Below are 16,416 nucleotides of genomic sequence, written 5' to 3' on the forward strand. Positions count from 1 at the left end.
AATTTTCTTCTACTAATGCCTCAGTCATGATTTTCCCTACATAATATCCTCATACAAAGCAAAGTTTCAAAACAAAAGCACTTTAGAAATCGAGGGAGTTTTGGCACAACTTGAATTATCAGATGAAACTGGAACATTTACTTCCAAAGATCTTTACTCCAGTCAGACAAATACATGCGTTTAACACTTAAGTAATTGCTACCCTACTTTGCTTTGAGAGAAACCAGTGCTCTCCTCTCTCTCTCTTCTATCAGCTGCAGAAGTGACCGAATTCAGTGCATCTATAGCTAAAGCTTCTGTCATACTGGGAGCATAGGCAGGAACATGCAAACAAGTATTGGAGGACAGTGTGTCATCCAGAATAGTAGTATCCAATTTCCTATGCTAAGCAAAGCACCGATCTTTGTTTTTATTTTAGAGTTCATCAACAAGGGTTTAAATGTAAGACTCCATTACTTCCTTGATATACAGAATTGGAACCAACCAAGGTTTTTCCAAGCTTAAGTCAGCTTTTAGTTTATTGTTTCTAGACAGCAATGTTACCAATTAATTGCTATTCTCTTCTAGTTCGTTACACTTTTATCACAATTTGAACTGTAAATTGTAAACTGTAAACTGAATCTTTGTATTTCATTCTTTCATTTATCTTTACTATTTACAACAGAAACCTGACTTTACAGAGAACTATCAAGTTTCCCCCTTTCTGTTTCCACAAATATTTCTTCAAAGCTGACCAGCTTTCACCCATTTGGACAGTAAATACAAAGAATATGTAACAAATTTACTGAGCAAAAAAAGGACTACCCAGAAACACTGGAAGGTAAGTAACTAGGCTTATTTTTCAGCTGAAGTGACAACAGAAAGCTTGGAAAATGAAATCAGTTTGGGGAATAAATTAAGACATATCTGACATGAAACTGAAGGCAGGATTAGGATCAGATAGACAAAACCCCCCAAAACAAGTTAGAAAAAAAGTCAGAGTGGGAGTAACTGTAGAAGCAAGAACACCAAGGAACAAGGTCAGTCAAGAAGGAGAAAGAAATCTAACAAATAGACATAGGTTAAAAAGGGGAGAAATTAAAAATAATTTAGTCGAGAGAATTGAGTAAAAGAAACTGCAAAGCAGAACTCAAGGAGCTTGTAACAAGGAACAGCAATGAGACATCTTGGGTGTTAACCATCAACAAGTATAGCTGAAAAGGAGTGAGACTTTTATTTGTTCCTAATAGTGCCAGAAACATGGCAGCTTTATTAATACTACTGAGTAATCAGAGGAACACAGCTATAGAACAGCTATAAATGGGAAAAAAAAAAAAAAACCAAAAAAAACCAAAACCCAACAACAACAAAACAAACTACAAACTAAGAATGACCTTACACCCAGGACAACATGGTGTCTCAACACAGATGTATTTGTGGAGTTTAGTTGCTTTTTAAAAGTCACATATGGTATTAGTCTGTAAGTAAATGGTCCTCCAAATATTTTGAAACATGTAAATTAACTATTCCCAAAAGAAATCCTTTAAAACAAGAAATTAATCTGAGGAAAAGAGTAATTTTAAAGCAGTGTTTCTGCAGTGAAGCAGAATTGCTTGTGATTTGGAATTGTCACTTACATTACTAAGAACACTGCAAAACCAGCACTAGCAACAGTAAGCATTTGCATTTTTCTGAAGATACAATGAATTACTCTCACCACACAGGTGACTTGGTTTCTGCTTTATATAGATGAAAAAAGATCAATCCTAAGTTTCCTCTGTAGTACATTAGATAATTTGGCTCTGAAATCACAAAAACATTATGAAGAAAAAAATAACACTTTACAGATCTAGCGAATATATTAACTTGACCAATTCCTTGAATTGCTGTTTCAACTTTCTGTTGTATCAGAAAAACATTTAATCATATTGAGAAAGCAAGATGTCCTACAGTCTGAAAATTGTACATCTGTGTGAGACATTCAAGAATCTCAAATAATTTCACACGTTTAAGTCTTTTTTTAGAACATATATTTTAGACAGATAAAGCTGCTTCATCAAAAGTGCTACATCTAAACAAATCTAATCCAGAAATACTGATATGGGTCTTTACTGCTTTACAGTTCTGCAATTAGATGGTACCTTTCTCATCAGTTCTGAAAGATAATGGCTGTATTAAGCAGAAATATAAAACTAGTTAAAAAAACCCAAACATTCTCATCTTCAAAGGCACTCTGTGACCCACCCATGATTTTGAACTGCCTTAACAGAACAACACTTCTGTAAGGACAGTTTGCATTTGACAATGAGATGCAATGATGAAGTGCAAAGTTGCTCAACTTAGCCTTGTGATTAAATTATGTATTTTTGTCAAAAGCAGACAAACCCCCAACTTATAACAGCAGAAAAAATGTGTAAGGTTTTTGTCCTTTAAATACTCCTTGACTATTGAAAAATTTTATTCCCACTTTAGAATTACATACGTCATGGCAAGAGCATGTAGTTTCCTGCATTTTTACATGTAGACTTCCAAAAACTTTGTATATGACACATTAAAATTGTGTGAGAACAGAATTCTTCACTGTCCAGAGGTGCTGGAGGTCCCCAACACACCAAATCATGAAACTCAAGACAAAAATACTGACCTATATTACACACAAGACTACTGTTAAGCAACACTACTGTTCTCTGCAGCAAGCTGATTTCCCCTGGGCTCTACTGCTGTACCGTCAATATATATTTGCATCCATTCTCTATTGTGTTCTATTAGTGAAAAAAACTTTCTAGAAATTACTTTTAAATTCTGACCATGCAAAGCGGAGGAAAAACGATTTGGCAGCTTTCCCTGTTCCAGTCACTCTATTCTAATAGAAAATGCAAACACACACACCATGAAAAAAAACAAACAAAACAAAACAACAAAACACAACCCACCCAAAAACCAATTAAAAAATTACCTACATTTTCCTCAAAAACACAGAAACAAATACTTAAACATTGGCTAAGTCAAAATAAACTAACTGCCCAAAACGTTCAGTGACCTCTTTTTATATGGAGACATTTCAAGGATGTTTGTTTCATACATGGCCAAGGATCTACTACACTGGCACAATCAAGAACCTAAAAATGCAGTAGTACATTTTTTCGCCTTAACTTCAGTTCTGTACTTTGATTATGCCCAGATTCGCCATGAAGTTCAACACACAGAATAAAATCTGAAAGGCTAGAACACATAGCATTTCTAATAAATCAAAGAAGCCAATTATCATCCATTGCACAATGAACAAGGCATGGCAAAATGTGATTATCTGGATGCAATTTATGACTCCAAGGGTTTACTCTCTGCAAAAAGAACGGTAGTGCTGGATACTTAACTGACAAAAGCCCTGTATCTTTGAACTTTCACATACAAAGACATTATGCCCAAGAATCTCTGAAGAACTAGAGAAAGCATACAGAGAAATTAAGACATTTGAAATTCCAAGGAAGAATGGGATATTAGGGAAAAAACTTCAAACAGCCAATCTGAAATTCTCAGGTTACATCTGGAGAACAATCTTAAACAGTTTGGTCTGCTTAGCTGTACCTAAGTTACATGCATGTTTAGCACTTTCCTCAAATTCTGCATTTTTAGTGCTAAACAAATACTACATAAACAAGTCTCAAACATCCCTCATTTTATGCTCAAACTAAATCCCTGACTCATTCCAAAATAAATGCATTTACAGAAGACAGAATCTCATAAAAAATACTTTAGTTCATTGGACTCAAGAGACAGGTCCTCCTTTAGCACTTTGATCACAGTAGAGAAAACTGCTTTCACAAGCAAAACAGCCTAAAACGATTCCCTTTCTGCACCTCACAAAAGAGACTTGTACAGCAAGCTTAAGTGTATTTCAAAATAAATATGGAAACAACCAATTGTTGTAAGAGGATGCTTGGCAGACTGCACCTAATCCTGAGTTACAACATGTACAGGATTTGGTCTACTGACATGATTTCAGTATTACTGACTTCAGGTTTTGCTTTAAGTTAAATTTTACTCATGATATTAAAATATTTTTAATAAATCAATATTCTTCTGCTAACTTAATCTATTGCTTTATCTTGATTCTTGACATTTGTTAAGATCTGCATTTAGACTACAAGCCAGACTATCTTTTATCACCATGAGTTATTATGGTAACAGCAATTCATCTCAAGTGGTTGCAATACATCCAGCTTGGATTTCACACTGAAGTGATAACTGATGTTGCTTTACCTTGGAGGTACCATTATATAAGGAAACAAAACTTTAGGACTAACTTTTAAATCGCCTAACACAGCATGACAAATACTTCGAAAAATAAAAAAGGAAAATTAAAAGGAAAAAAGGCCTCTCCTCCTTGCTAATCTTAAATAGCAATATATTCTTGATCTGGTTCTCACACCAAGACTAGCTGAACTAACACTAATCTTGGTTGAAAAAAAAAAAAAACCACAGATGAATCTGCTTGGGATGCTCCTCCTAGTTTTACCCAACATGTTGTTCACATTTATACTAAGAACCTATTGTTGGCTCTTATTCAACTTAGCACTCACTCTAACTCCCAGTTTCTCGAGTGACACTGCTGTTCAGACAGTCCTTTCACAGCTTGCATAAATCTGAGGCTATGCCTGCACATGAAGACTTTCCATGTCTTGTCAATCTTCAGAATGTTTCTACTGACCGATTCCTCAAGCATATCTAGGCCCCTCCTGACTCAAGTATTAATGTTTAGGTACATAATCCCCAAATCACCAGATTATCATCTTTCTTTCTCAGCTCATGTATGATTGAACTGGCGTTTTACTGGTTTCTAGAGATAAATCATTATTTAAGTACCATATAAAGAAACACAGATGTTTTGCTTTCATTTATCTATACTTGGCTCCTAGCAGGAGATAACTCCTCAGAAGACTCAAGCCTTCATTTGCATAAACAGAAACAGCAGCAGGGAATGCGCAGAGGAGAGGAAGAATGGCAGGAAATCCTACAAAAGACAAGGGAGAAATTTAGGGTCAGAGGAAGAAAAAAATTAGTTGGAGGATTATAGCAGTTTGAAGGATAAAGCTTAAGTAGGGAAATGAAGAAACCCGTATTTTTGTTTCAGAAATGACCTACTGAAATTCTGATTATAAAGAGAACGAAGTCCATACAACCTAAAAACGGAATGATTCTCCTCACACTACATACAAAAACATTCTCAATGTTGTTTAAAATGTGTGAGCCTCTAAGAATTGCAAATTCAAGGCTGACAAGCAGACACCAAAGTCTCTTCAGCAAGATTTGGGAATTAATAAGAATTGTAACTTGTTATGAAAATTCATCTTTTGTAACCTTCATCTATTGAATGTTTAACTTATTCAGAACTCTTGCACCTTTTATGTAAAAGCAAACGTTGAAAGTATCAAAAGAAAATAATTAAGAAAATCTACTTCATGACTTAAAGAATGCTTTGTGCTTTCTCCTCCCCTACCCTTAGTGTTACTCAGGCCAGTCCTCTGACAAAGCAACAGTGTTTGCCACACCAGTTTCTGGGCCAAAGAGAGGTAGAAGCATAATGTCTTTAAGTTTCCATAACTAGAAAACTGAAGTCTGAAAGTGGGAGCAGGAGTGCTATCATGTGTGATCATGTGAAAAAAGAAGTGTCTTCATATGGTGAAAAGTGTAAGAAATTAAAAGCAATGTTTTTCAGTAGTTATAAACCTTATTTCAAAGATTACTTTTCTGATTCTCTCCACAAAAATATTGTACACTTCAGTAGAACACTTCAAGACCAAAGAACTTCTTTTTATTTAACTGCATAATTTAATGGTGAAAGACACTCATTATCCATGTCTACACTCATAACTTCCATCCAGAAGCGAAGGTTTTGTGCAGCAAAGCCCCCATCTTCCAGACACATCAAGCCTGTTTACATACTTCATGTATTCAGTGTAAGAAAAGAAGACACTAACCACTTTTACAGTCACACTGCAGAATAAATGCTCTGTAACATACTATCTTATTTTCCCAGCAATACCCAATGGTTCTGATTCTCTTTTGACAAAAGATATAGCATATGCACACAGAAAGATTTATCCAAGACAGAGATTTGTTATTCCCCTCCAAAACCAAAACTCAAGGTTTTTGAGCAAATTAGCAGCTATTTTTAAAGCAGAAGATGCAAATTAAAGCATATGGTTGCGATGTCCAGACATAGCTAATAAAGAAATGCTCTTAAGCAAGGGTAGTGGAATTGGAGAGAATAATTCAAACTTTATCAAATCACACAATGCTACTAAAAAAGCCTTATAAACCCTGTTAGAGAAATTCAAACTTCACTTACCTTAAAAATCCTCCCCATTAATGATTTACTGGTCAAAGAAGTTTAAAAAAAATTCCACCAACCAAACACCCTCTGGATTGTGGAAATAGTGAGAAAAAAACAAAACCAAACCAACCAAACCAGCACTATTTGGATGAAGTAAAGTTCTGACTGTATTTATGTGGACAAAGAAAGAATTGAGAAGTAGAGCTTCTGAACATCTGCTCCAGTCTAGTATACATGGAAACTACTGCTTTGCCAGTTTGGTGTGGAAGGTCAATGCATAATCTCCGTTTGTTACTGATTATGCTTGAAGCTGTTTAATCCAATGAGGAACAAACTTCTAGTAGGAAAAAATAAACTGTGCTAGTTATTGAAATTTAAGCTCTCCATGTTAAAATGTCTGCATAGTATCACTCAAATAGGTTTAAAAGTCTTGTCAGAAACATGCCTACTTAAAAACATAGTAAATATAGAGATTCTTCTGGATAAACTTTCAATATTGGAACACTTCCTAAATTGATGGCTGTTGTAATACCATCCGCTCACACAACTGAACTAGAGATAGACTTACTTTTAACTGGAATTACACAGACAATTCTTCCAAGAATATTAGTATTCTGGTCTTACTTTGTGAATTATAAGCCATGCAAACGATTATGAAGATATATAGATACGTATTACCGCTCAACCACCACAGTAAAGCTTCTTTAGCAAACAGACTTCACATTTACCACTTAATACTGTTCAATAAAAGCATGTGTTCATCTTCTCTATCAACACATTTCTCAGTAAACAAAATTCAAGTTCACATACATCAATCCTGCGCAAAGTTTTTCAAAGAGCAAAGGATTCAGTGTAAGATTTTCCTCAATAACAGTTATCAAGTTTGCCAGGAGAATGACAATTCAGTAGAAGTGCATTTCACCAGAGAGCTTCAGTGTTGAACCCATAAAATACTACCAAGTTGAACCCATAAAATGCTATCCAAGTTCTGTCCTCCCTTTGAAAGGAGACAGTAACGTATGTTTTTGCATATTTCTTTTGGATTTGGGAGAATGACTTAAAGGAGCACTGATACATTTAAACCCCAAAAATGTGGATTTGAAGTATTTGTGTACCCATCTTGAAGTGTATAAAACACTAATACACAGTATCGTGTCAACATAACTAAATATACTTCAGGTTGCAAAACTGCTTTTGGCTTATCCTGCCATACTGTTCAACTCAGGGGTACTCACTTTTGGGTCAAGTTACAGGTGAGTGACTAAACAGAATCTAAAGCTTCAAGAGCAATTGCCTTAAATTAAAATTTGGTACCAAGTAGTCATAACCTAAAATGTTTAGGGATGTATTTTACAAAAACTTGATACCTGCCTACTAAGAAGTGCTTATTTCCTCTCAACACATGATCATAGCATACAGCATAAGTCAGTGCTACAGCAAGGGCAGATACTTCCTATCACCTCCTCTCTCCCTATCATCTTGCCAGTTCTAGAACCAGCGTTTCTAAGACACAGGCCTAAACAGAAGCCTGAGACAGATTAACAACAAGTATCATCCTCCTGCTCAAAGAAAGAGTCCCTCTGTACAGCTGCCTCCACTACTGTAGGAACTCAGGTATCAAGAGAAGACTGGCAGAATATTATGACTTAAATTATTTAAAAGAACGTTCTAGGTTATGTAAAATCATCAAATAATATATTGTATTAACTTTTGAGGCTTGTCATGCCACTGACAGAAATCGTGACAGAACCAATCACTAGTGAAACCGCTTAGAACAGAATCCTCCATTCCTGGTAAGACTTCACTGCAACTTAGTATGATTCATCGTTATTAGATGTGGTACATTTTTCAAACCTTAAGAATATACTTGTATGAATTGTCAGGATTAAAGACTATCCCATATTATGGAAGCTGATGCTTATTCTTCCTGTTCAACAATGTATCTTAATGAAAAGGATTTGGCTTGCTTAGTCTAGGGTTTTTTTGGTTGGTGTTTGGTTTTAGTTCGGTTTTTTCCCCCCTTCATGTCATAACCAGGTACAGAGCTTCCTAGATAAACTGGGATCTGCTTATCCTGGCTGTTCTTTCAACACAGAATCACACCACACTTGTTCCATTTTACAATTTGGTGCAGAGGTAAAATAGGAGCAGTACAAATAATCTTAATTTCAAAGCATAATTTGGTCTCTAGTATCCCTCCACATTCAGAGAATGCTTTACAATCCTAACTGTGATCACTCTAAGTGAGTAAGAAGAAACTGTACCCAAAAAGTGTAATGGTTCAAAGGAAAGTATCAAGTCAGTAGTAGATGTAAACTTTTACGGTTTGACTTGTGCTTAAGCTATTAAGAAGTACTACAGCTGTCATGTTTCTTTCTGGGTTGTTTTGGGGATTGTTTTTTCCTTCTTTAAATCAAGACCCCTTTAGACAAGGGAAAGAAGCTTGAAATAAGTTTTTAAAATAAGCAAACAATGAAGAGCTGGAATACTTTACCACTTTCCTAATTAGGACCTCAAGGAAATAAAGGCTTCTATTGTGATACAACATATTTGGGCCTTACCTTTTCCCACCACAACCTTTTATCTACATTACCATAAACTGAAGAACAATTTTAACCATTATTTCACATCACCATGCAAGCACTGTATTTATACTAAACGTGTTATCAAAAGCAATACTGCACAACAGAAGAGAAACTAGCTTGCTTGCTTTCTTTCCTGGTAAATATATACTTCATATCACATTTCAAGTTTCACAACAGAATGACTGGTACACCCAGCCTTAACTGTGGAGAGCTGGTTGAACCAGAAATGACATTCTATTAAATGCTGAGTACTCTTAAGTGCTAGTGAACACAAATGGATTGCTACTAAGTTTAGTACTATTTACAAATATACTAATAAAAATATGCTGTAAACTGGAATAAAATGAATAATAACAAAATAAAAACAATACAAAATATTTAGCTGTCAAAAAAATCTACTTCTCTGCTCTTATCCTAGAGAATCTCTGAAAGAGAAGAAATTTAGGGTTATTTCAAGGTTTTACTCTTTTGCTTCTTCTCTCCATCAAGCTCTAACAATGTTCACTTTAACTAAGGTTTACTTATCAGTGATGTTTTTTCACTAACCACACCATATAACCCTGCCTATCCGTATTTTAATTTCTGTAAAGCTTTCAATAACAAAATTATAAAGTATCAAGAATGAAAACACAAGTGAAAAAAAATTTCATAAAATTCACAAACACACTGCAGGTAAAGTTTTCAGTTTGTTTTTACAGCTTTCCTGCACAAGGATATTAGTACCTTTCTAAATTATAAACTACACTACCACCTGGGCAAAGTTAAAATTATTTCCAGCACTGGTGAAGCAGCTATGGAAATTCCCTAGCTATCAACTCTGTGACTGGCAGATGCAAAAAGTTAAAACACTTTGCATGGCATCATCTCAGTATCGAGTTAGGCTGTATTCCTTCCACACTCTTACTCAAGTAAGAAGTCTTCTCCATTATACTTATTTTTCAGGGGAGTCAGAAGACTGAGACAGATGCTAAAGATGGAAACAAACCAAGGATTTCTCATCCTTCCCTCAGATCAAGGCCTCTCTGCTGCAGCTAAAGGAGTTTCTAGTACATTTAATACAACAATTCAGGATCAGTACACTATTATTTCCTGTGTTAACCTCTGCTGATAAAAGTATTTATCAAAATTGAAAATTTTTCATTCCAACTGTCCTACCAGTGTAATGATTACTGCTTAAAAACAACAACGGAGAATCAATACTTCAAGTTACAGGAAAAGATTTTCACTGCCCGTAGTGACTGACATTTAAAACATTTTAGCAGCTCTAGGAATAGAGTATTAAATAAAATGTGCACTAGTTACTAGCACATAATGTTCTCTACAGCTCAAAAGAGACTGGGTGGGGTTTTAACCCATCTTTCAATATGTATTTCTAAGAATACACCTTAATACATCTGATAGTTCCATCCAGTTCTGAACCAGTCAAATGCAGGGAGGTTGTATAACGCTTACCTCCTAAACTGTAAGGCAGCTGGGCAGAGAAATCCAAAAATGCTAATAGCAAAACAATTAACGACTTGCCAGATTCTTCTTATCATGCTCATAGTGTTTAAATATGAAGTCTTTTAACTATATTTTCAAATCTTCCCACTAGGAAAACTACAGCATGACTGAACAAGATGTTGAGAACCAGGTTTTGAAATAAGTTTTATGATTATATATTCCTATACTAATGATGATAGCAGAATATTGCAGTAAACTGTTGAGAAGTAAAAGTAAATTTAACTAATTAAAAAATTCAGGACCTGATATTGTCTGCATGGTATAAATCCTCTGACATTTGTGTAGTGCTGCCTTTCTTAAAGCAAGGATAGAACAGTCTGAGTTATGAAAAGCATAACAAAGGTAAACATCTGTTGTGAGGAGAAGGATGAGGGACTAGTATCAACACAGGAAAAGAGAGTCACAAATACTAATCACAAACTGCCATTAAAGATACAACGAGGTCCAAAACAGTACAAAACTACTCACCTATGACAACTTTTGTAAAGCAAACAGACGTGCTCAAACCAGTATTTCAAGATGCCATAATTGTAACTATACAGCTATCTACTTGTAAAAAAAAAAACTAAGTCAGATAAAGAAAAATAACACCCATCTTCAAGAAGGTACAAAGTTTAATGAGTTCTCTCCAACGGAAAAACGCTAAAGTTTTTTTCCACATTTAACAGGTCAGCTAGGTTTGCTACCCATGTCATAACCATAGACTGGTGAGTCTCAAACAGTGAACTGTGCCACCTAATCGTTATTAAATCCATCCACTCTTCCTGAACAAGCAAATGATTCCTAAACATGGCTGTATCTACCTGTAACGGCTAGGGCTTACCAAGTCCTATCTTCGAGCACTCACAACCCGATCTCCGCTCAAATACAAGGCAGAGAATTAATAATATTTCAAAAAAAAATTTTAAATAGAAAAAGGCAGAATTCAGAGACTCGGGAGAGGCCACAAATAGGGACCTATGCAGCACGCAGTGAAGAAAACCACCTCCCTGCTCCCAGTCTCAGCTTTCGCCGCCACTTCGGCCCTCCCGCACACCGCACCGCGCGAGCCCTGCGCTCAACACATTCCGCGGACATAGCCGGGGCCCCGCACTCCCAAGTGTGCCTCAGCCCAGGCAGCCCTGTGGTCCCTCGCTGCTGCAGCCATCTCCTGCTGCTGTCGGGCCGCGTAGGGGCTCGGCCTCTTCCTGGCCCCGGCCACACCGTTTCAGGGCCGCGGCCTAAAAATGGCGGAAGCAGCCGCATTTCTCAGGCTGCTCACTCCCGCGCCCGCCCCCCCAGCCACTCCGCACCAAGCCGCGCTCACTGTCCAGCTGGTCTCCCGTACCTCGACTCCGCGCCCTGCAGCCTCAGCCACTCGCCTCGTCCCTCCAGCCTCAGAAACCACCGCCGACTCACGAGCCCCCACCACAGCCGGCCGCCATCTTCCTTCCCCCCACCAGCGACCGGAAGGCGCACGCGCACTACGTCAACACGCTCGGAGGCGCGAGAGGGAGCCCCAACGGCAGACGGCGGGCAGTGCTACGGCGCACGCGGCAGGACGAGCGCTGCTTCCTCAAGCCTCTTACCATGCCCTGAGCTGCGCCTGTGCCAACTCAACCCAAATCTCCCGCGACCCTTCCTCCCGCAGGCGGAGGCGCGAAGAGCTGCGGGCATGCGCACGGAGCAGCGGGCTCCGTTCTGTTTGACTGTAGAGTCCGGGTCGCAGTTTTCCCTTTTGTTGGGGGCGGGGGCAAGACCAAAATTTACAGCACAATGGTGGAGGTTGGAAGGGACCTCAGAACATCATCTAGTCCAACGCCCCTCTGCTACAGCAGGATCACCCACACAAGAACACTTCCAGGTAGGTTTGGAATGCCTCCAGAGAAACAACAACTCTGGGCCCAGGTGCTCTGCCACCCTCAAAGTGAATAATTTTTTTACATATGTTTACATGGAACCTCCTGCGTCCCAGTGTGTGTCCATTGCCAGTTGCCTTGTCACTGAACACCACTGAGACAAGTCCAGGGCTCCATCCTCCTGACACTTGCCCTTTAGATACTGATAATCAATAACGGGATCCCCCTCAGTCTCCTCCAGGCTAAACAGCCCCAGCTCTCTCAGACTTTCCACATAAGGTAGATGTTGTAGTCCCCTCAGCATCTTAGTGGCTCTCCACCGGAACTTTGTAGCTCCTTGTCCTTGAACTCGCAAACACAGTACTCCAGATGAGGGCAGAGCAGGAGGAAAGCCTCCCTCAACCTGCTTGCCATTCTTCTTAATGCACCCCAGGATGCCATTGGCCTTCCTGACTATGAGGGCACATTGTTGGCTCCTGCCACCATGCCTGCTGGCTTCTGCCTCTCCAGAACAGGTAGTTCCAGCAGCTGGACACATTGCTGCTTGCAGCCTCTATATATATACTGCTCCACATTAATACTCCAGACGTACACCAAACTGCCAGGTGCTACAAAAGGATTGCACCTGGCACACCCCCTTGGACTTCTTCCCTATCCTGATTTCCAGGTTTAAAAACAAAAAAATAGTAACTAACCTCAAGATTCATAATTACCTAGTTGTGGAGGATGATGCACATTTCCTGAAATCACTTTGGGATCATTACATATGTTACACTCCTTGGGAGCCTTGTATCAGCTTACAAAGGTATCAAAAAGTAGCAGTGTCTCCCTATTATAATTACTACATTACTTTTAGCCAGAAATCTGGATAAAGAGATGCAGAGCAAGGTTTTTTTTTTCTGATAAATGCATTTCCATTAAGATGAGTGTTTCTGCATATGAGAATGTTTTAAAGCTGCTTGAACAAAAACATTTCTCAGGGCAAACCAAGGGCAGCCATTGCAACGCTTACCCCACATCAAAAGTGGCCACTGAGCTTTATAAAATTCTACCTTGCTTTTATTTCTGTCCTTTAATGATTCTGAACCTGTTGAAGTTATTGTGGTTAATTAGAAAGGCATATCTGATTTATTGTCTTGCAGGAGACTTAATGCCACTAAAGCACAGAAATAAATGGTATTTGAGGCAGTGAGCATCAGCTGAGGTATTCCAACCAGCTGTCATAAACTGAAAGGCAAATTTCAGGCAGAATTAAATTTACAGTAAGAGCTGAAACAATAATATTTCTCTGCCTTTTGCAACATCAGTGAAACTATTGTGTCATCAGAAGTAGTACCTTGACTGTTCTTTCCTGCAAATTTTTCCTTCTTCCAGGTGTGTTGGGCACAATGCTGTTTAATCTCCATCAGTTATTTAGATATTGGAATTCAGAGCACTCTGATGAAATTCACTGATGACACAAAAATTAGCAGGGAAGATGACACCCCAGAAGCAAGAGTTACCCTCCAGGAAGATCTCTTGACAGGCTGTTCAAGTGGGCAAGAAGGAACTGCATGAAGTTTAATGAGGCCAAGTATAGGGTCTTGCACCTGGGAACACATAAGCCAGGAATGCTGCTCAGGTTGGGAGCAGCCTAGCTTTAGAGCAGCACTGTGGAGAGGGAGCTGGAGGTCCTGGTAGACAAAAGGTTCAACATGAGTGAACAGCATGCTGTAGTGGCAAAGCAAGCCACTGGGGTGCCAAGTTGCATTAATAAGGGTATCACAAGCAGGGATAAAGATATTGTTCTCCCACTCTACTCCGCACTGGTCAGGCTGTACCTTGAGTACCATGTACAGTTTTGGTCCCTGCTATACAAGGATGTGGACAGGCTAGAAAGGGTCCAGAGAAGAGCCACAAGAATGATCAGAGGACTGGAAGGAAGGCTGAGGGAACTGGGTTTATTCAGCATTGAGAAGAGAAGGCTTAGGGGAGACCTCACAAATAGAAGCAGCTATCATGAGTAGGGAGACTCCCTTTTTACAGAGTCACATGGTAAAGTTACAAGGGGTAATGGGCACATGTTGCTACTGGGGAGACTCAGACTGGATGCCAGAATTTTTTTTTTTTTTGCCATTTGAACTATTAAACATTGGAATAAACTCCCAAGGGAGATGGTGGATTCCCTTACATTAGACAGTCTCAAGGCCCAGCTTGACAGTGTGCTGGGCCATCTCATTTAAACTATATTCTCACCCTGAAAGGTTGGACTAAATGATCCTTGAGCTCCCTTCCAACCTGGTATTCTAGAATCTATGAATTACCAGTATTTTAAGACTTCAGAGGGCTGGCTAAGAAGTTTAACCCACCTAAACAAACATTGCTTTCAGGTAAAAGCTAACAGCCTGTGATTGTTGCCAACTCCCCACTTCTGAGCTCCCACATGCTCCACTCAGAGTCATCCCTTCATAGTGTCATGTTACTTACTCTTTGAGTCCCTCTAAGAATTGTGGCACTTAGTAAGCTACTTAAGAATTCCATCCCTCCTGGGCTTTGTCATCAACTTTGCTGGTTTTCCTCAGGTTTTTGTTTTCTGAAATAGTATATGGGTTGATTCTCTGGGATAGATCGCTTGGCAGAGAATGGCGAGATGCTGCCCAAATGTTCTCTTATGATGATCACAATTAATAACACCTCTGTCTGACCTGTCCTAAGTACTACTTGCATTATTCTATGCTTGGAGTCCCCACATTCACATAATTTGTTTATTAAGAAGGTCTTCATTAATAAAATCCATAATATGCACCTAATGTTTATAAAACACATAGACTTAATTAGAAATCTATTTTAATTTACATTAAACAATAATAAAAATTATTGAAATTGTAAAAATCCACTGTCTTTACCAGATAATAAAAACGCACATAACACCCCACCACAGAAACTGATGTCAACCATCATTAAACCTTCTGAGAGTCAAGAACAAGTTTTACCTATCTCTTTTAGAAGTTCACAAAACAAAAAGGTCACATCTATATTTCTGCTAAAATAACTCAAAGCAAAAACCCAGAAATGTTGAAATTGTCCAAAATGGTGAGAGGGATTTTAAAGAAACAAATACTTGAGCCACTGGAAAAAAAGCCTTTTCAGGTTCTTTGGCTCTCACAATACAGGCATCCTTACCAACATGGAACAAACCAAAAGGACTACACTGATCTCCAGCCTGAATGCACCTGTGAGTGGCACAAAACTGAAGTACCCTGTACCCACAACTCCCCTCACTCAGCCAAGGAACTGGATTGGGCCAGAGGGCTAAGAAGCAGTCAAATGTCCCATTGTTTTCTGGGCTGATAAAGGGGTTGAGGGTTAACCTTAATACTGGAAGCTGCGTTTTGTCTGAATGTCGTCAAGAATCTGCTGTAATTCCTCATCTTCAAATCTGCCCTCCAGGCTGCAAGGTAAGAACCATGAGATTATGTTAAAGGTTTTAGAAATAATCTCCCTGTGTTCATTTCAGAGAGCTCTATTTCTCCTTCATCACTGTCCACACCATAATCACCCACCTGTATGGCACCACCAGGAGCTGTCTCAAACATTACTGTACAAATACCATTTTCACTCCTGTGCAGTGTCTCCTCTTTATATGACAAAACCCCATCCTTCCCAGAAATTTCCAAATAATTTCCAAATGCTTTATCAAAAAGGTAAGGCAGGTCCACGTTTAAACAGAGCTCTAAATGAAGTCCATGTAGCTGCAAGTTCATAAGATAATCCTGTCTTGCAATGAAACGTTATCATATCAGGAAGAATATTCATATTAATGTTCTGTTTCCTCCTCTATCTTGGCCATGAGGTAACAAATCAAGATATGAAGAAATTACTGCTCCCCTATACATTAACCACAAAGGTCATAGGAGCCTTGTCATTTGCTCCAACAGAAAAAAAAAAAACAACCAACAAACACAGCTGGGTGGGCTACAAACCCTAATTTAAGTGATATTTATAAATAGTAATACACTGTCAGATCAGCGGGTAGCTGAAGAAAGACCAAGACTAAAAGTGTTTCCATTAAGACAGATTGAGAGAGGGCACCTGCCTATATATGGCTTTACATCCCAGCAGAGTACAAAGCAGTCTTTTTACAATATGTAAATGCTCACCTAGGAATCAAGGCTTTTGCTTCCTCAGCTGTCTCGGG

At 38.6% G+C, this 16,416-nt stretch overlaps 1 protein-coding gene across 1 annotated transcript in view; it reads right to left on the bottom strand.

Moving 5' to 3' along the window:
- The window catches only part of WDR33 (WD repeat domain 33), a 69,090-nt gene extending 52,674 nt beyond the window's left edge, over positions 1-16,416 (bottom strand). Inside the window, exons 1-2 of the mRNA XM_054386103.1 lie at positions 16,379-16,416; positions 15,590-15,669 (exon numbers count right to left, since the gene is read on the bottom strand). Of these exons, the coding sequence (XP_054242078.1) occupies positions 15,590-15,649 (60 nt within the window). The 5' untranslated portion in view covers positions 15,650-15,669; positions 16,379-16,416. The remainder of the gene's footprint in view (positions 1-15,589; positions 15,670-16,378) is intronic.

The sequence above is a fragment of the Indicator indicator genome, chromosome 13 (assembly GCF_027791375.1).
Source record: "Indicator indicator isolate 239-I01 chromosome 13, UM_Iind_1.1, whole genome shotgun sequence".
Classification (NCBI taxonomy): Eukaryota; Metazoa; Chordata; class Aves; order Piciformes; family Indicatoridae; genus Indicator; species Indicator indicator.